Here is a 27,975-nt window from a genome sequence, read left to right on the forward strand (position 1 = left end):
AAAAAAATGCTCTTGTACAGTGGATATGAATATGCAAATGAGTGATCTATGTTATAACCTCACAATTTTCCATTGGTCGTGTACAAAAAAAAAAAAATGACAAAAATTCAATGTTTCTGTCATTGAAGTCTGAAACATGATGTTATTCCTGGTTGAATAACTTAAGAATAGTGATCAGTTAGACATATGAGGATTTGAGCCCCGTGCATAATTGCGTTTGAATGGAAATTTCGAAATTTCGAAATTTCATGTACAAACTATATGGCAAGTTGTGAGGGGATGACATGCTCACTCTGCCATTTGCATATTCATATTGACTGTTCAAGAACTGTTTCCCCTAAAATAGCGAAACTTCAAAATGTCATAACTTCCTTATTTTTCATCCAATTTCGATCAAAATAGTGTATATAACGTTGAACTCGTAATATTACTCTTTCTTATCAGTCTAACTTATATTTGGACTGGATTTCCCCTTTAAGCTCTGAGTGATATCTCACCTTCAAGATCATTGAGGAGAACAGCACTTCACTGAACTTGTCCTTGACCTTCAGCTGACCACACATTGACACATAGACTGGCGATTGAAAATTCTCTTCCATCTAAAACATGGGGAATATTACAATATTTCCAGATCTCGTAAAAAGTACAAATGCATTGGTACAGAAGATACTGTTTCTCAAAACTTATGTCACTTGGAAGCACTTCTTTAATTTGTTGTCTTCTGTGTTATTTCTTCAAGAAGCCATGTTAAAGACAGGGAGCAGTAATGGTTACTCTTCTTGATAAGTCAGAGTGATTCATTGCACATCAAAACAATCACCTTGCTTTTAAACACTTAATCCTATAAAACTCCTAAAGTATTCCTGGGCATACAGAGGATTTTTGAAGGGGGATGTTTATAACTTTGGGGTGTGCAGGCAGCTCTCTACTTCCCTTCAGCAGGAAACAATGAAGACCTCATGAATACGGACTATACTACACCCTATCCATGTTTCCTCTTTCATGTCCTGTACCTCAGTTCACTTGCTCAAGTCAGGAAAAAGGAAGAATTGTGCATGAACAGTGAGATACTCTTATAATGAAAATCTTGAAATATCTACAGTTCGATTCATAGCCTGTGAAGTTATGGTGGTATGCATTAATTTGATGCTTTCATATTATCAACTTTTATTCACTTGCTGGAATCATGAAAACTAGAAGTTGAAAACCCAGACAAGCAAGTGCTCAAAAATATAAACTTTTTCACATAATAGGAGGCCGATATATGTGACTCTCCATCACAAAACCCACAAAAAGTCGCCAGACATGGATTTTTAGTTAAGGGCAGATTCTGAAAGGGCAGACTCTAAGCTTTACAATGATGTATAGCTCAATTGAAATGGACTCTCCTAAACTTATCTAATTATTGGAAAGAAAGCACACACTCTGGAAAAGTGTGAACCAAGAAAAAGGGCTCTGAAGTACAAAGTCTATATGTCTGTCTATTCAAGTGCTTAATCTTTACCAAACTGTGCTACCTGTGCAATGAATGGGACAAAAAAACAGGATGTAAACCACTGGAGCAACAACAATGAAGGAATTATCAGATTAACTTGAAATTGATTATGCTCTATTACCATATTCTGACCATGGATAATGCCAACTTTCAAAGCAGTAGTGTTATCCTTTCAAAAGTTATTAAGACTTGAAAGTGAGGAGTGTGTACAAAAAGGAGTTTAAGAAATGAAAAAGGGGACTCCAAGACGTACCTGATCATTCTGTTCTCCCCCAAAAAGGGTTGCAGAATAACTGTTGAAAATACACTTTCCCATTGATGTTATGATCCCAAATTAAAGAATAATGTAGAAGAAGGATATTTCTTTAAGAAAATATGAAAAAGTCAAGATTGACTTAGTTGACCCATTTCACCTTTTTTTTTAGTCCTCACGTAAAATCAAGCGGTGCGACATTTTGTGCGTTTTGTGATGCACGGTCACATATATTCACATCAGGACTAACTCAGAACATATTGATAACAATACATGGATTTATTTCATCAATAACTACACTGACTTTTACCATACCAGAAATCACTGGTTTTCTATAGTGATATGCAAATATGAAGCTTTTACCCTCAAGCCTTGTCACTTACAGTTGGCAGCAGAATTATTCAAATCCCTTGCATTATGGACACTCTGGCAAATTGAATTATACATTATACTTACTAAATCGTGAAAGTGGTGAACAGATAGTTTATTACAAATGCTTACCCGATCAATAGTCTTTGATTTGCATATGTAGTTAGAAACTTTGATCATTCATGAATGAAGAGATACGGTCCAGTGAGCACATTATGGTCATTTCAGACCTTTCTGTGATCACTGAAGCATGACTGGTTATGGTCTGATGATCATGATTAATTTGTTTTGTTTTTATTGAATTCTAAATAATATCTTGCCATACTATACACAACTCTTAGCATTTCAATGGGTTATATTCATTTTGACATAACTTAAACTTTGAATTATTAATATCATGGCTAAACCTCGGTACAAACTCTATGGTGGCAACTTTCACTAGAAATTAGTTCATTTAAATATTTTTGTACAATGAAAAATACCAATTGAAATATTAAGAATCTTACATCAAATTCAGTCATATTGTGTCACCTATCAAAACATTGAGTGAACAAACCATGTTCAACAAAGCATTTCACGTTACGCTTCAGTGATCATCGAAAGGACTGAAAATGACCATAAATGTGCTCACTGGACCATATCTCTTTATGCATGAATGATCAAAGTTTGTAACTATATGCAAATCAAAGGCTACTGATCTGTTATTTACTTGTAACAAAATATCTGATCACCACTTGTATGATTTAGTAATAATCTGCAGTTATAATGTAATTCATTATGCTAGAGTGTCCAAAATGCAAGAGAGGGGTTGAATAATTTTGCTGCCAACTGTAGAACAGACAACTGATTGTACACTTCAAAACCTTTGCACATGGACAATGAGAACTCTTACAGTAAAAGTCTCAAAAGACCTACAATTTGATCCATAGCCTGTCAAGTTATGGTGGCATGCATTCATTTGATGCTTTCATGTCATCAACTGTCTATTCACTTGCTTTAATAAAAAAAGAAAGAAAATAAGAGTCAAAAACCTGTGAAGCTCATGTATGTATACTTTTTACATAACAAGAGAGCAAAATAAATTCACATCATAACTAACGCAGCACAATTTTTGGTAACAATTCCTGGATTGGTTTCATTGAAAACCACCTTTACAGAAATTCAAGCTTTAATTGTGTAAAGCATGCCATTACATTGTAAAAATCTTACATTGCACTCTCCCTATCGACAACAGAGAAGTGCAGGGGAGACAATGCAGGGGAGACAATGGTCCTTTCAAAGACATGGTGTTACCCCATGGTGTTACCTGAAACCTCTCTTCCTCAACTTGAAGTTATCTTAATAAGCTGGTGAAGACAAATTTTTAAACTATGCTACTTGTTTGCACTCTAACTGTGACCCGCCATGTCAAAAGGATCCTTAAGTCACTGATGGCTGAGCTGAGAAAATCGAGTTTGAAGTCAGATCATCAAAATCGGTCAGAACCATCAAATTTTTGTTTTTGGCATAATTTTGAAGTCTAATGTTTTGTCTATCATCTGTTGAAATTTCGAAGCTATTTGGTCGAAGGGAAAGCAAGAAATCAGACCAGTGTTTTTCTGGGCCATGATTCTCTCGACCTTTCAACGGAACAGAAACGTGGTAACTAATTGGTGGTGCATAGACCACTGGTGCTAAGCTTGAATGAACAAGTTGCTAAGAGCGTACCTTCTATTATCATGATCAGGAGGTGAAAACTGTGTTACTTCATCATGAGCACAATTGCGTCAGAAAAAAACTTAGAAGGCGGTTTTCTCGAAATGCTTATTTCCTAGACCACGCGACATGCTCTCTTAAAACCATTGATATCTCCACAACAGAGTACTTTCATGCGTCGTGCTATATATGAAATTAAAGTGGAAGAGTAAGGAAATAATGTCACGTCATTTTAAGAAAATCTACCTCCCCCGACTTTTTGATTCTTTTGTTAAAGCGGGTCACCTGCATCACAAAACCAACAAAACGTCACCAGAAATGGATTTTTAATTAAGGACAGATTCTTAATGTTGGAAAGAAGGCACACACTCTACTGGGAAAGTGTGTACTGAGAAAAGAGGCTCCGAAGTACAAAGTCTATTCAAGCGCTTAATCTTACATGTTGTCTTAGCTGTGCAGTGATGAGACAAAAACAAAACAAAACAAAACAAAACACCACAGTAACAACAATAAAGGAATTATCAGATTAAGCCAAAATTGTACATACTCTATTAACAAATTCTCTCCATGACTAATACAAACTTTCAAAGCAGGATCACCATCCTCTAAAAAGTTGTTGAAAAGTGAAAAGTGAAAGTGAAGAATGTGTAAAGGATTTTTAAGAAGTGATAAGGGGCCTCTATTGAAGACGAATCTAATTACACAATTTTACAAAAAAGTGTTCTAGAGAATCTGCTGAAGACATCATTTCCCATTTGTTATATGATCCCGAACTTTAGTGTAATGTAGAAGAAAAATTGCTCTCTTAGAAAATATGAAAAACTCAAGATTGATTAGGTTGACAAATTTCACCTATTTTGAGCCCTCACGCAAAATCAAGGAATGCAACTTTTTGTTGGTTTTGTGATGTACAGTCATGTATGCTTGCAAGACTATGCAAGATTGTTGCAAGCTGGCAGGAAAGCTTGCAGGACTGCTTCATGACGCTTCAAAACGCTTCATAAAATGCTCCTCTGGACCACTTTCTAAGAATTCAATGCCTCTGTGCCCAACATTTAGAACTGAGAATTCAACCGCAACAACCATGCCTGACACAAGTCAAATGCCAGATCAACCGAAGCTGTCTCTTCCACCAAAGCCATGGTGCCACCATGACCCATGCCACCAATAGGTATACATTGCAGGCAAGAAACACTGTATTACAAACAGGAAGCAGACACAGTGAGAGTCAAAATCTAAATCAGTCACAGGACCAGACTACATCAACTTTCCACTTGAAGAATTTAAATGCTAATGTGGTCTGCAGGAAATTCAGTAACTGACAGCAGAGGACTTGTCCATCAAATGCAAATTACTGTTTCAAGTGCCTGTTTGTATGCCTGCAGAACTGTCAAAATGGAGGCACACACAGTTATCAATTATTGTACCATTGCATCACATGTATTTTTCTTCCTTTTCTTCTCTTTTCTTTCTTCTTCTTTTGTTACTGTTAATGCTGATTTTGTTAATGCTATTGTGTTTTCTAGTCTATTTGTATGAGTAGCAAAAGTGCGCTTAGAAATGTCAATATGAAGCGCCATATAAATGCAATTATTATTATTATTATTATTATTATTATTATGCATAAGAAATTAGTGAAATGATGCTGTAATAACACAATTTCTGTTGTGTGACAACAAAAATGTGAACTATTAGCAATTAAAGGTTCACAAGAAGTCCACAATCTTGGAGCCTACCCAATCATGGTTGCTATGTAATTTTAAATAAGTGAATATAAATAATTGACAAATTAGGCCACAGCAATATCCATCTATCTTCCGCTCTAGAGTGAATTGCATGCAGATTATGATGACAAGAGCACAATCAATCATCATGTAACATTTACCTCCCCAAAGTGCTGAATGGGGAGGACCCTTCTCATTAATGAATAAAAGTTGTGTGCTATGAATAATTGTGACCCACTACAACAAAATGATCCTAAAGTCGGGCGAGGTCGATTATTTGAAGATTGCATGACATGATTTCCTAATCTATCTGCTTTAAATTGATATATAACACATCTTATAGAAATAATCGGCTGCGGAGATATCGATGTTTTAAAGAGAGCATGTCAAGATGTCTGGGAAATCACTGTTTCGAGAAAAGCGCCTTAAAAGTTTCCCTTGACACGCAATCGCGATCAAGGGACACGCAAATCAGTTTTCACCTCCGGACAATAGAAGGTAAGCCCTAGCAACCTCCGAAATGCTCATTCAAACACAGCGTCGGTGATCTCCTCACCGACCAATCAGTGACCAGGATGCCAGGAGAAGCGGCTGGGCATAGCGCACGCCGCCCGCACGCACCAGTCGACTGGGCAGTGTGCGAGCTTCACGCTTCAGTTAGCGGCAAGCAGCAAACTGACCAATGAGATCACTCTGGTCGTTGTTAGGGGCGGAGCCTATCTGTGGCGCTCAATCCAAATTTTCGAACCAGTTTCTGTTTCGTTGAAACGCAAAAAAACATGGCCCAGAAAAATGCTATTTTTTGGTCTTTCCTTACATCGTTTTGCTTCAAAATTTCGACAGATGTTAGAAGACATGTCAGACTGCAATAATATGTCAAAATCAGAAAATCATAAATTTTGACCAATTTTGATGCTCTGATTCCAAACTCGATTTTCATGGCTTCGACCATGCGCGACTTTAGGACCCTTTTGTTGCAGCGGGTCACAATTATTCTACACTTTTGATCTCGAAACACTCTAACATAGTAGTCTGTAGTTTGTCTTGCCAAAGTTGGAGTTGTGCACCTGTAACATACGCCAATTTGTGTGGATCGTTCCATGGCTTGCTCGTTTTCAATTTTTTCAAAAAATCATTACAGGATTATCCTGGGTTTTAAAATCCTCTCTTTCCAGTAGTAGGCATTAAAAAAAGTATAGAATTATAAGACAATTAGAAAATGTCAGTACAGTCTGGATTATGTGCATTTACAAGGAAAATCTTGTGATATAAAAAAAGATAAAGACACACCAAACATAATAAATGTAATAAGAACTGCATGTACATGTATGTACAATGTACAACAAGGAATATGGATGAATATAAAGTAAATGGTTCATAAGATGAAAGAAATTTAAAATGCCCATCCAAGACAGTGGCTGAGTAGGCTTAAAGGAATATGATGTACTCACGTCAGCCAAGTAGTCTCCTTTCCACTTGCGTCTGTGACCCCAGTTTGGACGTCGACCATTAAGGGCTCCCTGGGAAGCTGACTTTAGACGTACCTCTGGCCAGTCCTCTCTTGGTACATTTCTCAGGATTTTGGCTGCCACCCATCTACGGGCATAAACAGTGTTCCATGAAACAGAAGCTCTGAAATTATTCAATTTTATGATATATGAACAGGGCTTTGCACTAACTATTTGACTGGTGGTCTGTTTGGGCCAGTAATTTTTTTATTCTTTTTATTTTTGCTGAAAATGGTATGTAGGAGCCAAAATAAAAGCAAAAGAAACCTTCCATTTTGTATCTCTGTTGGCCTATTGGCCACCAAAAGATAAATTTGGTGAACTCACACCTATTTTTAGGGCCCTGGGCCACTGCTAATGTTAAGCCCTAATATTCATATTATTTTGTTTTTGTAGACACCATTACTGTAGTGTATGCTTTAAATGTATTTGACATAATGCTCTGATGATTGTATTAAGTCAAGATTGCATTTTTCAGATTGCTCCATAAAGTTTAATAGTGTGCCACAGTAGCCATAATGGTTTGAGACCATTGCAAATGCATGAAGTTAGCCTTTTGTTTAAATGTTAAGTGTATGCCCAAACGCATTTAATATCACTAGCATGTGCCCACATTTCACTGTGTGCTGCTTTCCAGTCTCATATTTTCACATGTGTTGCAAAGTAGCCAACGCTAATGTTCTAGCATTGCAAAGAAAACCATTTTTATTCTACCAATTTGCGCTAAAAAAAAAAAAAATACCAGTGTACTGCCTGGTATCGTTTGTCATTTGTTTTTATCAAAATGTTTTCCATAAATTCATAGTGTAATACCATATACATTTCAGTGCACATGCCTACAAGTGCCATAATGTGTCTCGCCCATTCGCGTACAAGAAATTGTACGCGAATGGGATATAACAGATAAAAAGAGATATACAATGATAAAAAGAGATATAAAAGGGTAAAAATCTATGGCAAAAAGAAACGTGCCATAAAAACTTAACATTGGGCCCCTTAAAGTTCATTGACCCCTGCCTGTGACCTTTGACCTTGTGGTGACCATCTACTCCCCAAGGGACATCTACCATCCAAGTTTGGTCACAAACGGACCTATGGATCAAAAGTTATGACCCATAAAAGAAACGCGCCATAAAAACTTAACATTGGGCTCTAAAATTTGTTGACCCCTGCCTGTGACCTTTGACCATGTGGTGACCATCCACTCCCCAAGGGACATCTACCATCCAAGTTTGGTCACAAATGGAGTTATGGATCAAAAGTTATGACCCATAATAGAAACGTGCCATAAAAACTTAACATTGGGCTCTAAAAGTTCGTTGACCCATGCTTGTGACCATTGACCTTGTGGTGACCATCCACTCCCCAAGGGACATCTACCATCCAAGTTTAGTCACAAATGGAGTTATGGATCAAAAGTTATGACCCATAATAGAAATGCGCCATAAAAACTTAACATTGGGCTCTAAAAGTTTGTTGACCCATGCTGTGACCTTTGACCTTGTGGTGATCATCCACTCCCCAAGGGACATCTACCATCCAAGTTTAGTCACAAACGGACCTATGGATCAAAAGTTATGACCCATAATAGAAACGCGCCATAAAAACTTAACATTGGGCTCTAAAAGTTCGTTGACCCATGCTTGTGACCATTGACCTCGTGGTGACCATCCACTCCCCAAGGGACATCTACCATCCAAGTTTGGTCACAAATGGAGTTATGGATCAAAAGTTATAACCCTAATAGAAACGCGCCATAAAAACTTAACATTGGGCCCTAAAGTTCATTGACCCCTGCCTGTGAGCTTTGACCTTGAGGTGACCTTCATATATGGTAAAATGTGAAACTTTGTATGACCCCTCTTCCCTCGAAGTTTGATTGCAATTGAAGCCCAGAGTAAAGAGTTATTGAAGTTTTTGTAGCGTTACGGACAGACGACGGACGGACAGACGCCGCAAGCGATTCCTTAAAAATGACCCAACCTCCGATGTGTCTTCTCAAGCAGTCTGGCTACTGGCACATTCCATCGGTGCGGCTCCGGCCACTGCAAGTTGCGACCATAGTCCCTCATCTGCTTCACTCGCCCAAAGGTGGACTGGACCTGGTTCATGTAGGAGCGCTTGACATACCGTTTGTAAGCTGCCATGATCAGATAGATGGCTCTCATCTTCTTGACCCGCCATCTTGCTAGTGTGCCCCTCCATAGCTGCACCACACCAGATGGAAGTACAAAAGCAGATATGCCTTTACACCATACACATACTACACATGTATCAGGCAATAGTGTGATGTCCTGATAATGATAAAGATCTGCAAATGGAAGATTGATTTTAATTGAAGACTGCCAACTTCAAAGTTTTTGTTGACTTCTATGGAATCAGTTGGACTTTTTTTCTATCCAACCACTTTGTAGTCTTTTTTTTTTTAATTGCAACTAGCCAGCGGTACATAAAATATACTTCACTCATAAAACTTGTGTGGCATGAGATCGTGTTGATCACTACAGTTTTTCCAAATCAATTCAATGTAAATAATGCTGCTGGGTATAGATTACAACAACATTATTGAGTATTTACCTGATAACAGCTAGTACAGTTACACAATATCACATTTCTTTCAATGCATAACACTTCACAACAGCTATATTCTTCAAATTCAACAAATTCTTCCGTCGAGATGTTTTCATTGCAACTGATTGACAAATTGCCCTACATCGACGTAAATAAGCACTGAATTGATCAGTGTTTTAGTAGTAGCCATGATAAAAAAATCATGGGCGTACATACTCGAGCAGGATTCGAACCTACGACCTCCTGATCACCGGACAGGCGTCATCTCCACTAGACCACCGAGCTTTTGCCCGACAGCAAGTGTTGGTTCTAATCCTTATAGCATGCAGCGGGTACTGCTTTGTTATTCAAATTCAACAAATTCTTCCGTCGAGATGTTTTCATTGCAACTGATTGACAAATTGCCCTACATCGACGTAAATAAGCACTGAATTGATCAGTGTTTTAGTAGTAGCCAATCAGTTGCAATGAAAACATCTCGACGGAAGAATTTGTTGAATTTGAATAACAAAGCAGTACCCGCTGCATGCTATAAGGATTAGAACCAACACTTGCTGTCGGGCAAAAGCTCGGTGGTCTAGTGGAGATGACGCCTGTCCGGTGATCAGGAGGTCGTAGGTTCGAATCCTGCTCGAGTATGTACGCCCATGATTTTTTTATCATGGCTACTACTAAAACACTGATCAATTCAGTGCTTATTTACGTCGATGTAGGGCAATTTGTCAATCAGCTATATTCTTATCATATCATTTGCCAATAACACTGCAATATGTTGCAATAGTATTCTTGAAGATAATTAACTGAGAAGAGAACATAGCAAACTTGGGTGGCTTTGGGAAGCCTCCAGGAGGGCATACATGCAGTGTCTACATGTCTACAAGGGGGGGGGGGGGGGACTTCTAGATTCTCCATCATGAACAAAATTGAAACTATAGTCACAAATGTACTCACTCATAGCACTAACTTAGCCCTATTATATCTGGTTCTGGAGAAAAATTTTTAGAATCCCTAATTTCAGGGTTTTGGGGGCCGTGCATGCATGCTGGACAACACATATATTAAAGCAATTTGATACTTGTTTTTGAGTAATCAAAGAATGTCAAATTTTGGCCTAAGTTGACCCAAATTTGCCCCCCCCCCCCCAAAAAAAAAAAAAAAAAAATACTAGAGATACTTTCCTGAAGATAGACTTGTTTAGTACCACAGGGGTAACCTAAAACACATTCAAACCTTTGTTCTTGTCATTCTTTCACAGGATGTACCTTGGTACCAGGTACACACCTTCCCTGTACTGGTACTAAATTTACATGCTCTTGTCTCAGGTACAACATGCATGGTAGAAAAGGTATTTGGACTACCTGGTGTGCAGTTTTTGTTGTGTATGTACATATGGAGTGGGAGAAACAGGAGTTGATGATTTAATGACACTTCAAAATGGATGTTGATGTGATACCTTTTGGAGGAAAGTAGCCAGGGCAGGTAGCAGTCTGGTCCTAGCCTCCTCTAGTTGCACAATGGTTCGTGGTGTGCGGATGAAAATCTTTGTCTTGCCATATTTGACATCGTGCCCCAGGGAGAGTTCCTCAATCAGAGTTTGGACTCCCTGCTTGTCATTCCCACCACGGAAATTGGGCCAGGTGTAGCCAGAAAGCATCTTGTATCTGCACATGTTATCACAGTTTTAAACTGAAAATTGAAATACTATAGAAGACTGTGTACCGGTAGTATATATGCTTATTTATCAGGTTCATGCAAAGAATGGAAAGAGATTGGTCATTTTTATTGTACTGTGAGAAGTTGTAATTTTGATACTGACAACTGAAACTAAGTTTGGTGAATTTGACATTAAATTTGATTTTTTGTCTTACTCAAGGATCTGATCTGCTAACTTATCTGTAAATTATCTTATATCCTTCAAAACAACCTATTTCATGATGCGTACATTAGATCTGAAATACGACACACGCCATTTTGGGTGACACATAGGTAGTCCTGGTCAATGTGACAATTTGTCTTTTGATGGTTCAGACAAGAAATAATCACATTTTATGAAGGACCACAATAACACATACTACATGGTGAGATGACCCAGTAAATTGGTTAAGGTTGTGCAGACATCCAGGAACATGGAGCAGTGTTTTCTGCCCATTATTGTCAACTTTGGCCTTCACTATGGGACATATAAAATGTCTGTCACAAAAGTCTTTGAGGCCATGAACATTAAAAAGACATATAAAATAATCCACAGACTACATACTGTATTCCTACTTGCAAGGCTCATCATAAAAGCAGCATACTCTTTGTATCAAAGACAACTTTCAAAATGCTAACTTGAGATAAGATGCATTATGTGAATTTTCTGCTACAAATCTGAGTCGCACAACAAAAAAATATATACATGCCTCAGTAAGAATCGTTGGTAGAGCTGCCTAGAAGCAAACCCTGCTCTTCTCACTCTCACATTTTCTAGTAGTCCCAGGTATCTGACTTGGTGCAGGCACCTGGTGTCATCAAAGAGCACTGGAGATTTCTCTTCATTTGGTTTGATGCAGCGGACATAGAAAGGTTCCTAGAAGAGGAGAACAATTTGCCATTACACTCCTGTTAGTCCAAGAGTATTTAATAGTTTTGACCAGGACATTTTTGGTAACAAGCTGATTTTTTTCAGGATAAGTCCAGAATAATGTCTAGAATAACATACTAAAATTCCTCATAAATCCTCTTTGAGCGTTTTCCGCAATCCAAGATGGCGTCCAAAACGGCTGCAATTGCCAGAAATTCTTATAACTTTTCAACCAGAGAACCCAAATACAAAATTTAAATGCCTAAACATATGTTTTGAAGCATGAAGAACTCAATAAAATACATATTAAGAGATGTTGATGCATGCAAGTACCAAAATCCAAGATGGCGTCCAAAATGGCCGCCATTTTCTGAAATTCTTATAACTTTTCAGCCAGGTAGCCTCAACACAAAATTTAAATGTCTACATATATGTTTTGAAGAAAGAAGAACTCAATGAAATACATATTAAGAGTTGTTGAAGCACACAAGTACCGTAATCCAGAATGGTGTCCAAAATGGCCACCATTTCCTGATTTTTTTTTTTTTCCATAATTTTGCAAGTAGATTTCAACTGTACACTTGGAATGTCGAAATATACGTTTGGAGTCACAAGAAACCAAATATAATACTTATTCAGAGATTTTGAAACACAAATAAAGCACTTAAGCACTTTCAGAAATCCAAAATGGTGTCCAAAATGGCTGCCATTTCGTGTTTTTCTCATAACCCTGCAACTACGTAACCGCGATATGCACTTAAATGTATAAATATATATTTTAAGACATAAGGAACCCAACGAAATTTCCGAATCTGTCATCAAAAAGTGTGCACTAGATCTTTCACTTTGAATACAAACTGCAAAAGTTAGTTCCCTCATATTGGAGGGTAATTTGCCCTAACTCTTCAACCACTCACTTCCCCCAATATATATTAAATACCCCTTTGATTAACAATTCCCAAATATTCCTTCAAATGTGTGTAAATGATATCATTATTTTCATTTCTATTCAAGTGTAAAAGCTCCCTCGTGTTGGTGGGGGATGGGGATATTGAGACTATTATTATCTACTCTTTGAGGATAGACAATTTTCTCAATTATAACACCAAGGGTGCATTAGGCCGTTTAATGACCATCATCGAAATGCAAAACTCCCTCCAGTCAAAAGTGATCCCACCCCCATCCTCTACTAGCTCATTGCCTTGAATATGCTAGTCTTTATTCTACTTACACTTTTTAATAAAAACAAAAATCTAGTATTTCATCAATAGAGCGCACCATAAAACCTGTAACCTGAAAAAAAAAATCTCCATTTTGGTGGAGGGTGCATCACCTCATACACCTCCCCCGCATATTTCCATATATATATTTTTTCTTACTTTTAGGACAAAAACAAATCTCAGATATTTCACCAAAAGAGTGCGCTAAATCTCTGAATTTCAAATTGGAAAATCCCAAAATTTCCATCATATGGGAAGGAGTATTCTCCTCTCACACTTCTCCCTCCCCGACACTTTCCTGAATATATATATTTTCCTAACATTTTCAAGTAGAAAACAATTATCGGATATTTCACCACATGGATGCAACAGCTCTGTGAATTTCAAGTCCGAAAATATGAAATTTTCCCTCGTGTGGGAGCAGGCAACCCTATAACCGCACACTTCCATGATTATATATCTTTTTTCCCCCTTTTTTTGATGGAAAAAAATGTAATATTTCACCAATAGGGTGCAACAGATGTCTGAATATCAGGTCTGAAAATGCAAAATCTCCCTCATGTTGGGGGATGGGGGAGGGGGGAGGGGATCCCCCTTCCACATCCTTCCATAATGATATTGCTCATTTCTCTGAATACTAATTTATATCCAATTTCAGACTCTTTCATGGAAATAATTTAATATCTTACCAAACGTTTGCACTATATGTTTCACTTTCGAGTAAAAAAAGAAAGAAAAAAGGTCCCTCGTGTGGTGGAGGAGTATCCCTTCTCCATGTACCAATAAATATGAGTGCCATATGCTCTGATTTCTATTCATTATATAACATACCAAATCTACAGAAATGAATAAGATAATTTAGACACTATATGTTTAGGTAAGCAATATACTGCACCAAAGAAATTCACTGTCATATGATGAATTACACATTATTTTGTACCACATGTAGACACTAATTTATTATTAGTGTCTACATTTATGTAGCACAGATATCAAAAAGAATTGCTTTAACTTCTCAAGTGATAACTGACAGTTTCAACTGGAACTCACCTCATGGTAGACAAGACATCAAATGCGCTGGTAATAAAAAAGGGGCTAGCACTAAATTTTCATCTCATATGCTTAACAATTGCTTAAGGTGACGAAAATACTGCAGTAGACCATATGTGGTAAAAAGATATTGCCTTCTGGTAGGCTCTCTGTTTAGCAACAAATCTGTTGGTGAAATATTTCTCTCGCAAGAAGGACACACTCCTTGAGTTTAACATCCAAATGCTTTTATTTGTATACTTTACACATAAGAACTATATCTTAAATACAAAGCATTTTATAAACTAAACCAACATTTATTTACATAATTGTGAGATAAAATTGTGACTGCCGCCAGCCATTTTTCACCCCATTTTCCATATTAGGAAGAGCTCGAGCGGTTAAATCAGTACAGTCATGCGTCAAAATCTCTTAATATGTATTTTATTGAGTTCATGTTTTGAAACTTGTAAAGACGCCTAAATTGTGTATCGGGTTCCCTAGCTGAAAGGTTATAAAAAAATCAGGAAATGGCAGCCATTTTGGATGCCATATTGGATTACGGTACTTGTGTGCATCGACATCTCTTAACCCGTTGAGGACGGTTTGATTTTGCTACAACACGCATTTCCCATAGACACCTGCCCGAGTATACTCGGGACTCGTCCTCAACGGGTTAATATATATCTTATTGAGTTCTTCAACCTTCAAAACATATATCTAGACACTTAAATTTTGTATTTGGGTTACCTGGCTGAAAAGCTATAAGAATTGCAGAAAACGGCAGCCATTTTGGACGCCATCTTGGATTTCGGTACTTGCGTGCACCCACATCTCTTGATATGTATTTTATTGAGTTCTTCATGCTTTAAAACATATATTTAGACATTTAAATTTTGTATTTGGGTTACCTGGCTGAAAAGCTATAAGAATTGCAGAAAACGGTGGCCATTTTGGACGCCATCTTGGATTTCGGTACTTGCGTGCACCAACATCTCTTGATATGTATTTCATTGAGTTCTTCATACTTCAAAACATATATCTAGACATTCAAATTTCGTATTTGGGTTCTCTGGTTGAAAAGTTAATAAGAATTTCTGGAAATGGCGGCCATTTTGGACGCCATCTTGGATAGCGGAAAACGCTCAAAGAGGATTTTTGAGGACTTTTAGTATGTTATTCTAGACATTATTCTGGACCTATCCTGAAAAAATCAGCTTGTTTCCAAAAATGTCCAGGTTTAGGCCTTTTTTGACCTAATGCTCTTGGACTATGTGTATAGCACACCCTGACTTTGGACACAGGGCCAGAAAATAAAAAAAAAACAAAAAAAACGGGCTCAGGTACTTGCATTCATGTGTAAGGTGCACGCCCATTTTCAATATTTTCAGGACAAAAAAGACGCGCTGTACACGAGTGTTTACGGTATTTGATAGTAGATGCAGTAGATTTGAAGCTACAATAACTTCAAATCATACAAGAAAGGAGTACTACCAACATTTAATAGGTATAACACGCTGGTTTGCCTGCATTTGTACCCTAAAAAAGGTCCATGGATCTTCCTTCACTATTTCACTCCTGTGCAACTAAACTTTATCATAACGAAGGCAAGTTGATAACATGAAACGGCAATATGAAGGAAGATAAACAAATACCTACAAACACATACAGTGAACTTTAATACAGAAAATATCATTCAAATGGAAAACAATACAGGACACAGAATATGAAAGAGTCTGACCTGTAACTGAACTCAAATATATGGACAAAAGAATCCTGAGTTATTTTATTACTGCTAAATTACAGAGAGAACATTTGAACAGCTAAACAAAGTAAAATGATCAGGTATGATAAAAATGCAAGAGATTTGTTTGTGGTTGTGTGGAATATAAGTGGTCTAATGAAAGATGTAAGAAAGACTAATGTAACTTGCCCTTGAAATCAGCTGTTTTTTTAAATTTCCATGTTTGCTTGTTATTTCATTTTGACTCGTCCATGTGATGAAATTGCCTAAAAGTTTCACTAATGAACTATCACATCACAGTGTGCTTTTGATCAAGTTTGATTAAATACATGGCATATGCTGCTTCAAGACATAATACTGGTACTCAAATTTTAACCCGTTGAGGACGGTTTGATTTTGCTACAACACGCATTTCCCATAGACGCTTGCCCGAGTAAACTCGGGACTCGTCCTCAATTGGTTAAGCTTGACCTTATTCATCCAGAAATCTATTGAACTAATGTTATGACATGTACTTCTTTGTTTCAACAATTTGTGTTTAATTCAAATTGTGATTAGTTCATATTATATAACTTCAGGTCTCACTTTTGAGGCGAGATTCTTGACCAGCTCAATCATGGAGTTCTTGAAGACTGTTCCAGCAGTGGGCGGTCGTTTGGTTACCTGGATGGAAATTAAATTTCACTGACATGTTGTAGGCATCTACTTCCACAATCAGTAAATACAGTATCTCTTTAAAGTGGCACTGACTCGACGACAAACTGCAAAATATATTAGCGACCATTCATCACAAACCTTGCAGTCACATGGGGGCAGATTTTCCAGTAGGCCATGAAGAGTATATACATATGTTGGGTAAAAAGGTCAATATCTGAACTTTGGTGGTTTCTAAAAGTGCTATCCTTCTTCCACCTAGACTCCAAAGTTTAGAATTACAAAATCAAGAGTGAGTATTGTTTATGGCAGTTCTAGTTAAAGGTGATATTTCATTTCTCTACTGAAACCATTTTCATTCATTCATTCATGATTGTTAAAGTGGAAGCACTGTCCAAAATATGGCTATGTGCAAAACATACACACAAATCTGGCAGTGAAAGTTCAAACCAATTTGCAATTAGAGTGAATGAAACACCTGGGCCATATTACATTCTCGATGTGTCATGTAGCTATCATAAGATCAAAGATAGTTGTCTATCACATTACTGTGACCCTGTGTCTACTTACAGCCGTCACTTTCTGTTGCCCTTCAGGCCACATGTGAGAGATGTTAGGGTTTTGGCTGGAGTAGAGGAGTCGCTTGAAGTCCTGGAAGAGAGTGTCCTTGTTCTTATCCATAAATCCATCCACATCATACCTACATGTACATAAACATACATGTAAAACACATCAGAAGATCACTTTGTTTGCCTTCAATACATGGATGAATATGGTCCATTAGGTATGCATTTCATGTACACTACATCACTTCAATTGTCATAGTGTCATTGCCATGAAATTTGTTCAGAGCAGGGAAACTTGAATTTTTTGTTTTCTTTTTCTTGTTGTGTATGTGTGACATAGTGTTCTTTTTTATCAATGGTTGCTTTACCAAGAGTTTTGGTCTCAACATGTATGTAATATACTGCTACCCGATCATCAGACAGTGCATTTGCAGTTTGACTTTGATGTATGGCTCTGGTGTAAATCACAATTCAGTGGGAGACAGCTATAGAGTTTAGTTTGTTAAATACATTTTTAATTTGGTGAACTTCCAACACAACTTTATAAAGATCATTGTAGTTTAGTTTATGCTTTTGGGTGGGGGCAGGGGGCATGAACAAATTTGAAAAAAAAAATTGAACAAATCAAGATCTTACCATGGGGATGCTACCTACCAAGTTTGGTGAAAATTTGTCAATGGTTTTTTAAAGACCCTGTCACAACTTTCTGGACAAGCCTTGCGTGTGACTTGCGAAGAACAATTTTTGCTACTGGAAGGTCCCCGCAGATGACTCGCACATGACAGTGCCTAGCACGTATCTCAACTGTCGTACGTAGTTGCCCGGAGTTGCGCAAGCAAGTCCTATTTGCCCGCAGCCAAGTTTAGGCGCTGTCACACCTTTCTGGGCAAGCTACGCGGGCTTGTTACGTGTAGGGATTTTCCAGCATGCAGGCCAATTTTTGCAGGCGGACAAAGATTTGGGCGAGTTTTGCATGCATCTTACCTGCTGGACCCATGCTACTTATGTTCTGCTTTACGTGTATTCCGTGTGATCTGTGTATCACGTGCATGGGTGGCAAATGAGGGCTGAAAACTCGGTGAAGGAGTCCCTCTGAAGGAATTTGATATGGTAGAAGTCCCAAGGAATGTCATATCTTGGCCGCAGCCTACTCTCAACTAATCAGTAGAAAGGCTGTAACTGACCCTCAGCATGCACGCAGTTTCCTCGTATAGCTCGCTCCACGCCCGCAGAACTGACCAGCTACATGGATATTGACAGTATTGACACCGCTCATTGCCAGTAAAACACCTGTATTATGCTCATAGAATGTCCACAGATGACACGCGCTTCCGGCGCATAGGCATAGATCCACGAGCTACCTACGTACTTCAAGCGGGTCAACTGCTTGTGACTTGAGGAAGCTACGGGCCTCCTACTGGTGTTCTGCTGGCAATTCCTGTGACTCACCCGGAAAAAGTTTTGGTCATGCTCAAAACTTGACTGCAGGTAAATTGGACTTTTGTGCGCCCTTCCGGGCAACTCTGGGCAAGATACATGCAAGGTACTGTCAGGTGCAGGCCAACTGCAGGGAGGTCCGGGTAGCAAAAATTTCCCCCTGCAAGTCAACCCACAAGGTTTCCCCAGACATGGTGTGACAAGGCCTTGAGCATGCTCAAAACTTGTTCCAGGTGATCCATGAGTTGTTGGGGGTTGCCCGCAGAGGTACACGCAGAACACCAGTAGGAGGCCATTAGCGGCAGCACCTCGCAGGCAACTCCCACGCAGGTACTTCGTAGTCCCTGTATGCCGCTCACAACTGAAAACGGATCAGTTTCAAAGCTCTTACGCTGGTCACACGGAATACACGTAAGTAGCAGGTAAGTAGCACGCCTCTAGCAGGTAAGACACAAGTGCGAAACTAGCCAACGTTCTTGCCCGCCCGCAGAAAATTCTCCTGCGTGCTGGAAAATCCTTACTCAAGACAAGAAAGGTGTGACAGGGTCATAAGAAGGAGCTGAAAATACAATAGTCATCATAATTATCACTGAGAAATATCACTTTGGTGGCATGTTTTCCTTTTTGATATTTTAGACCCTATCAATTTCCTGTATTGCAGCTCTTCAAATCTCAGTTTCTTCTCTTTTGTTCAAATATTTTATCCACAATTATATTACTTCCCCTATTAAAATAGGCAGGCGTTGCAGTATGTTCACTTTGCCTTTAATTTTTCCAATCTCTGTCCCAGGGAATATGGGATACTGCTCATGTGCAAGATGTAGGGAAGTGTTGAGGACAAACCGTTTGGCTGTTCATTGAATAACAGTGATGGCACCTTATCATATGTAATTGTTCTGCCATGAAAAATTCTGCTGCGAACAGTTTAATTGCTCTTGCGACAAAAAAAGTCGCACTCGCATGACAGAAATCCTGCAAGTGTGACTTGAGCTGTGTGTTCCTGGTGTGCCATAGAAACCAAGGGGAAATGCCAAGTGTATGAAAGCATAACTGTAAAACCAGAAATTTTTCGCGTGCATGAAACTGTTGAAAATTTTGTGAGTCAAGACTTGTAAAAATATAATGCTCATGAAAGTTTTTGTCTACACATTTACACTGAATGCCAATGGCAATATGGGAACTTTCATGCTGCAAACAAGGCTGTCCACTCCAATTCACAAAAGTTTCATTCTGTGAATGTTTCTGGTTTTTCAAGTTGTAGCTCTGACAAAACCTCTGGTACAATTGTAGGTACAATTGCAGGTTTTTTTTTTTATGATACCAGATCCTAAAGAAAAGGCCAGTGGTGTTTGGGTAATAGCTTGCAGTGCTGGCAGTTACAAAGTTTTAAATCAATACACTAGAAAGTCATAATTTCAGGTATTTGTGCATGGATGTTTCATAAGCGTGTGACTACATAATGGTTGTTTTTGTGTTAGCCTAGCAGCAATCAGACCCATTTCTCACGGACTGTACATTGTATAGCAAATGCATTTGGAGGGGCTGTTTGAGTGGTACGTATGTGATTTGCAACTTTGTATATTTCTATATTTGGCAATCATTTTACTCACATTTTGCACATGTACCACACTGCCTGTCATGCTATTACAACAGAAAAGATATAAAACAGTTCTGAATGTACACCATGCAAGCATATGCCCCAGTACTACATGCATAGTTCAGTGACACACTGGAGCTCTGCATGATCGTTCATTCATTTCTGATGTACAAAGCTACTGGTGTGTTTGCAATCAATGAGTTAAGTAATGCACCATGTGCATTAATTCTTGATGTATTTTGGGGTAAATTTCTCCTTTAATGGAGTTGATCATATTGAACAAAGACATAGATCAAATATCTAACCTTTAGAAGAGATAGGTAATTCTTCATGATTATTCTACAGTCTGCACCATCAACTACACAGGGACTACCACTGAGAAGAGGAAATATCTGCTAGACAGGGTCAATTATAGATTTTTGTCAGATGACTTTGTCTCTTTGTGAGTGCAAAAGCAGGGACTCATAATTGATGAGTCACATTTGTTCTGAGATGAGACTCACATGACATCACCAGCATAGTGCTTTATCATGAAGTGTTTGCCATGCTCCAAGCTCTTCTCAGCAGGCTTCAGGGCCCGACTGGCGTAGTGAGGATGAGAGGCCAGCTTCTTATTCATTGCATCTAGAAAGATCTAGTTAGTTTTTTTAAAAGAGAAAAACACAATGAAAATTTTCATAAATAAATGCATAAAGCCATTTAAAGGTGCCAAAGTTACAATGTACAGTAGTATCTGTACAGTTGAACATGTAGTTGAGAACATCAGTTTAAGTGTACCAATACACTAGAAATTGAGTTTGTTTACAGGTAAAATACAGCCATAATTCACCTGTGATAGCCTCTGAAAGTATACATATTTTGATAAATCAGATCATATCACTATAATAATTTGGCACTTGTGCTTGGCACATTTAAATTCTGCTCCGGAAGTGCTGGTACTGATGTGCGCGTATTCTAACTATACATGTGCGTCTTTATGAATAATATTGAGATTCCATGTCGATCAGTAAGCAGATCATGCGCACACATTGCATGTCACTATCATTCAAGGCATATTTGGAAAAGAAATACTGATAGCGTGATAGTTCAAATGAAAGAATAGGGTGATCAACGAGTCCATTTCAAATTATATTTGTTTTTGTATATTCTTTAAAATTTACTTTTAAACCCCAATAAATCCAATTAAATTGGAATGAGAAAAAGTTCTAATACTTTGCAGAGGGCATGTCTCAAGTATATTCTACAAATACATGTACACCAAACATAATACTCAGAGTATTGGTGTCCTTTAAATATGATTTGATTTGATTTGATTTCTGCATTTTTCACAAAATAGATAAAATATATAGCACACAATTTTTCCACAAATAATCATACACTGAACAAAAATAAAATATTATATGGATAAACATGTATATAAACCAATCATATAGTATGTGTGAATTGTAGTAGGACATGATCTATTGGAAAATTGTTGACAGTTCAATCAAATCAGTACGAACAAAGTGCAAGAGACCGCCATTTTAAGTGAAAGCTCAAATTTGATGACAGCGTCTTAAAAATGATATGTACTTGATTATTACTTGGATTTACACCTGTCTCCCTCTGATTTTCAAGGAACAAACCATAATCTATGAGCTTTAACACATATATCCAAACACATACAAACCCATCTGTATGATTACTCTGCAGTAACACTAACCTCCAGCTACTGGTTTCATGCTAAACAGCTCAAAAATTACATTGCAAATATAGTACTGTAGATTTGGTTTTCAGAACCATAAATCTGAGAGCATTTAAAGTCAGTTATTTTGAAACAGTACAATTCACTCATAGATGGGCCAGAGATTGTTTGTATTTCAAGATGTGCTTGGTGCAAATTTGAATGAGAGTGGGTGATGACAGAAAGACTAGGATAAAATGCCACATTGGTCCCTACTGTAAGTCACCTTGTCCGTGATCTTGCCCACGTTTAGGCAGGCCTCATCCAAGATGGCGATGACACCTTTGTGCTGCTCCTCAACAAGGTCACAGATGATGCAGTTGTTGAAGTACTCAACATTGGTCCACTCTATGCCTTCCCGCTCATATTCCTCCTGCTCCTGTTTCAACACCAGCTCAATGAACAGCTGCTGCAGCTTTTCATTGCAGTAGTTGATGCAGAACTGTTCAAAACTGGAAATGGTATTAACTGGTGTTGATATTATTCATTTTTATAGAAATTAATGCAGAGCTACAACATGTATGTGTATGGAAAGGAAAAAAAACTTCTACATGAATAAGTGTAAATGCACTAATTATTCATGAATCAACGTGTAAATGACTAGAAGTAGATGGTAAAGTAGATGAATAAATAAACCAAAGACACTGAGTGGAAGGATGAGAGGATGAATTATATAAAATATTGTTTATGTGTAGTACAACAATAATTTCCAAATACTACAAAATCTAAATTCAATCAATTATTGAAATCATTTTGAGTACAGTATTCACCACATAAAAGGCCACGTGATGATCAGGAACATTGGTTAAATGAGGTACGCCTTCCAGAAACACTTCCAGTGCACACTATTTTAACTCTTTACGTGCCATGGTAAAAACCCTGTGTGCCAAATTATTCTGAGAGACCAACATAGTCATGGTTGACATGACATTCTGTTTTTTTCAATCTATATATGTAACTTCTATAGATTTCTGTTAAGCTGGACATATAGTAAGCAAAATTGTACAAAAACTCTCAAGCTTTGCTCTGATGTAAATTGCATGACAAATCTAAAATTATTTTTCTTTCAAATGACCAGTAGCTACAGCTGTATATTACTGTAAATGCAAGACTTTGGCTCACAAAACAGTGACGGAAGCTTAGAATATACACACAAATCTAGTAGGGAACACAGCTTGATAGTCACATAAAATGCAAGCTATATGTGAGATTAACAGAAGCGCAAAAGACGCTTTCATTGTACTGCATTTTATAAAAAGTCCCTACCGCTTGGTTGCTTTGCTCCCTTGCCGAGGATCTCACACCGTCACATGAATATGACCCCATCAAGAGTTTGCCCCCCAAAAAACACGTTCCAGCGCGCTTGTATGTAAATGATTTACTGATATTTACACAGATTTATTGATCTGATTAGGAAGTCAAGACCTTGTAGTAAAAGTTTAATCTACAGTAGTTGTCTTTTCGCAGGTGATAATTCCCAACAAGTGATCTTAATCTATTGTCAGCCTGGTACATAAAGCACCTACAGTTGACACAGATCTCACATCTATATTGCTGCAAATACACTACTGGATTGCTTTGCAGATGGTGCACAGTTGTGAGTGCATTAGAATGATGCATGATTATGCTAGTATCAGTATCTTTAACAATGGTGTAAACTCCACTTTATAATGTATCTCTCTGAGTACATTTTGCTCCAGTGTAAATACCCTTTTGTGCTCTGAATGGCTTAACGATCTGAAACTGTGCATTACATGACCAATCTCTGCAAACAATTTAGCTCAACAGAGTTATTAGCTTGTGTGAAGGAAAAAGTATAGTCCGCACTGCTCCATTACATATAACAATTACCTCACACATGATGGTATTATGCACACCTTTAACTGACCTTTTATGTGAATGACCACTGCAACAAATGTATACGTAAGTTGCATAAAATCAGAGCAGTCACCAGAATGACATCATATGCAACTCCAAGTGACTACTTTCTTAATTCTGTCTAATATTCTGTCATACAGGATCCTTATGTCGAGCAAAATTGATTTCTTTGAAAGATTAAGGAAGCAATAACAGCAAAATCTTTGAATTTGCAATGAAATCTGACTTTCATTATGTCTATCCAAAGAAGATAGGCTCGTGAATCACACTGTCTTGTTTCAAAAGCTGAACTTTCTTCCATTTTTTAAAAACATTTATTCAAAATGACAAGACTGGATGACTGCACAGGCACAAAAAAAAGAAGAAAAACAAAAGTAATTTTTGCTTGCTCTATCAGCATGTGGAGGTTAAAAAATTAAACCCCTTGAAATGTCCTCCAACACATTCTTCTAGTGAACTGCTTTACGACAATGAAAATTGGCGTGGTAAAGGTTTCCTTACCTATTGTCATCAAAGATTTCAAAGCCATAGATGTCAAGCACACCAATGACGGTTTCCTTCCCATGTTCCATCACGGTTCCCTTGACCTCGATGGCACTATTGATCTTGCCAACAATCCAAGTGAAGAGTCGCTCATATATGGCCTGGGTTACAGAGGAGCACAAGATGGTGTTGGCAGGGGTAAGATGGATTTGCACCCAGTCTCATATTTACCTCTCCCAGTAGGGTGAAACACCAGGTCGGCAGAGCTTATGTTTCCTGTTCTGTATGTTTATCAGTGTTTTTGTCTGTCCATCAGTCTGTTTGTCTGACTGTCTGTCTGTTTGTGTACATATAACCTGAGCATGAACAAATTGTCACCAAACTTGCAGGATGTGTTTACAATGAGGTAAGAAAGAAACAATTAAATTTGGGGGTCATGTAGTCAAAGGTCATAGAGATCAGTAAGGACATAAAATAAGCTTAATCTCCAAATAACTCAAGAATGGAAGATCAGATTTTCCCCAAACTTGCAGGGTGTGTGTATAATGAAGTAACAAAGAGACACTTTAGTCTGAAGGTCATGAGGCCAAAGGTCATAAGGGTCATAAAATACATTAGATAAGATTAATCTCCCAATAACTCGAGAACTGATGATCAAATTTTACATCAAACATGCAGGATGTGTTCATAATGAGGAAGGAGAGAAACTATTAAATTTGGGGGTCATGAGGTCAAAGGTCAAAGGGGTCACTAACGACATAACATAAGCTTTATCTCCCAATAACTCAAGAACGGATGATCAGATTTTCACCAAACTTGCCGGGTGTGTTTATAATGAAGTAAAACAAAAACAGTTTAATTTAGGGATCATGAGGGGAAAGGTCAAAGGTCAAGGGATCATAAAAGACATAAGATAAGCCTAATCTTCCAATAACTCTATTCAGGGATGATTGGATTTTCACCAAACCTGCGGAATGTGTTCATAATAAACTAAGAGAGAAACAATGAAATGGGGGTCATGAGGTCAAAGGTAATGGGATCATAAAGGACATAAAATAACTCTACACAGCAACAGATGATCAGATTTTCATCAAATGTATTGTGTAGATGTCCCTATAATCTAAGTACTGTAAAGTTGGTGTTCCCTGTATTTCATATTACAGAAGGCTACGTTAGTGCCTTTGTAAATTTCACAATCATAATAGACACACGGGCTGATGATAACAGACAATGGCTGAATATTTTGATCATGAAAGGGATTATGTTATGTGCTTTATTTGTCAACACAAACAGTGAGTGCATGTCATTGTACAACTCACTCAAGTAGGAGGAAAAATACCATGTGGTTCAGATAGCGATATTTGCATAGTACATAGAGTTTGTGACAGAAATGTGAGAACAGTTTATGAATCTGTCATATTTTCCTGACAATATATGTATTAAAGCACAGTTACAGGTAAATTACAGGGTAAAAGAGATTTCACATCAAAATGAGGGCAATCACTAGGTGCACTATATGTAATACCCTCAACCGTACTAGGTGTGGGACTAGTTCAAGAGCTTCAGCCTTTTGGACTAGTAGTGTAGTAGAGCAGGCTGGAAATTAAGTGTTAATCTTATACATGCCCTAACTTTTCTAGATCTACCCAGGGGAGGTGTTAGAGAAGGAAAACTGATGAGAATTTCTCTTTTCAAAATGTACTAAGGTCTGTGGTGTGGAAAGTTATGTGCTTCATCGCAGGTGTGGATAAATTGTTATGACAAATGACAGCCCTTCTGTTCAAGTATGCATCATTCCTCAATGACAACAACCCTAGTGAGAGGCAGTTCACAGTCCCTTTTAGTATTTTGGTAGCAATTACCTAGTGTGCAGAGAACAGGACACATAAACAAAATCCAGTAAAGAATCTCTGAAGTGTCATATGCTACTAAACATACAGAAACATGCACTAGGTAATTACTGCACATAATCCAAAAGATTTAACATCCAAGTGCCAAACCTTCTGAACAAAACTATGTACAAATGTGTGCAAGATGGTTAAATGTCAATAATGTCAACTTTTTATAAGCTTCTTACATTCCTTTTTTTTTTCAGTCCCGATGTATTAGTAACAAGAAAATATGAAGATAAACTGGAAGGATTTGTTCTGTACCACACTACCACCAAGTTCATAAAGGATTTTAACATTTTCACTGAAATGCAGCTTAAAATTGTTAAAATCAAGAACCTGTTTTTTGGTCTCCATATCACTTATCTATGGAAGACACCATAAGAACATTTTCTCTAACAATTTCCTTCACCATACCAACTCCACCATACCAACTCCATCATAACACCACCACTATTATACCATAACAACTCCTTCTCTAACACCTTCCTGCTCCAGGCACGGAGGTGATAGAGAAGGAGCAAAATCTCTTCACAATTTGTGCAAATTTATGCATAGGTTCTGTAGCATGACAATTTACTGGCTTTGATGTGTCACACTCCATGACACTCTTCCAGAGAGTTTGGACATGAAGAGCAAAGAAGATGTTCTTGATTATAACAATTTTAAGCTGTATTACAGATGAAATGTTGAAATCCTGTTTGGAACTTGGTGGTAATATTTGTACAGAACGACTATTTTAATAAGTTTTTCTTCAAATCCCTTGGTTATAAGACCCCCTGGACTGAAAAAAGAGTACAGTTGAACCTCTCTTATCCGGCCTCCCTTTATCCGGATCTCTCTATTATACAGACGCAATCTCGCCGTGATTTTCTTCTTTTTTTTAATAATTACGGGAGGAAAGGGGGATTCCCAAGTCCTTGAGAACTCCTACACAAACACACATGAATTACATATACTTGATACATTTCTTAATAATTATTTAGGTAAATCATCCCAAGAATTTACAAAAGAAAATGATTGCATTCTTGCAAACACGAACCTCTATTTTGAGGTCTGTTACTGAGTGTTACAATGAAAAGGTTGCAGTATACACATTACTACATGTGGTACTACAATGGGCTACATCAGTACATGTGTATGTATATGTACATGTATAAAGCATTGAGTCTCCTTTATCTGGCCAAATCCCTTATCCGGATGAGCCCCGGTCCCGACTTGTCCGGATACGAGAGGTTCAACTGTATTAGTATCTCATAAAAAAGTTATATCTAAACCATCTTGCGCACATTTGTGGATAATATTGTTCACCAGGTTTAGTACTTCAATACATTAAATCTTTTAAATGAAGTTATTGGTTAATGCGTTTTCTTGCGTGTTTAGTAGCATTTTACTGTTAAAGAAGTACAATTTTTACTACTTTTATTCACATGTCCTATATCCTTTGCACACTCAACAACTGCTGTCAAAAACATTGAAGGGGACAGCGAATTGCTGCTGGCTAGGTATGCTTTATTTCAGGAATGATGAATATTCAACAGAACTGCTATCTTTTGTCAAAGCAATTTATTAATGCC

At 37.7% G+C, this 27,975-nt stretch overlaps 1 protein-coding gene across 1 annotated transcript in view; it reads right to left on the minus strand.

Annotated features, from left to right (window-relative positions):
• LOC139730714 (unconventional myosin-Id-like) overlaps positions 1–27,975 on the minus strand; it is a 134,913-nt gene that overhangs the window by 21,941 nt on the left and 84,997 nt on the right. Inside the window, exons 8-17 of the mRNA XM_071641581.1 lie at positions 24,528–24,670; positions 22,375–22,600; positions 20,929–21,059; positions 17,396–17,525; positions 16,757–16,834; positions 12,018–12,184; positions 11,069–11,276; positions 9,028–9,251; positions 6,988–7,132; positions 498–599 (exon numbers count right to left, since the gene is read on the minus strand). Coding sequence (XP_071497682.1) covers positions 498–599; positions 6,988–7,132; positions 9,028–9,251; positions 11,069–11,276; positions 12,018–12,184; positions 16,757–16,834; positions 17,396–17,525; positions 20,929–21,059; positions 22,375–22,600; positions 24,528–24,670 — 1,554 coding nt within the window. The remainder of the gene's footprint in view (positions 1–497; positions 600–6,987; positions 7,133–9,027; positions 9,252–11,068; positions 11,277–12,017; positions 12,185–16,756; positions 16,835–17,395; positions 17,526–20,928; positions 21,060–22,374; positions 22,601–24,527; positions 24,671–27,975) is intronic.

Source organism: Diadema antillarum, unplaced genomic scaffold, assembly GCF_040938485.1.
Source record: "Diadema antillarum isolate AM-2024a unplaced genomic scaffold, OU_Dant_1.0 seq00000329_RagTag, whole genome shotgun sequence".
Lineage (NCBI taxonomy): Eukaryota > Metazoa > Echinodermata > Echinoidea > Diadematoida > Diadematidae > Diadema > Diadema antillarum.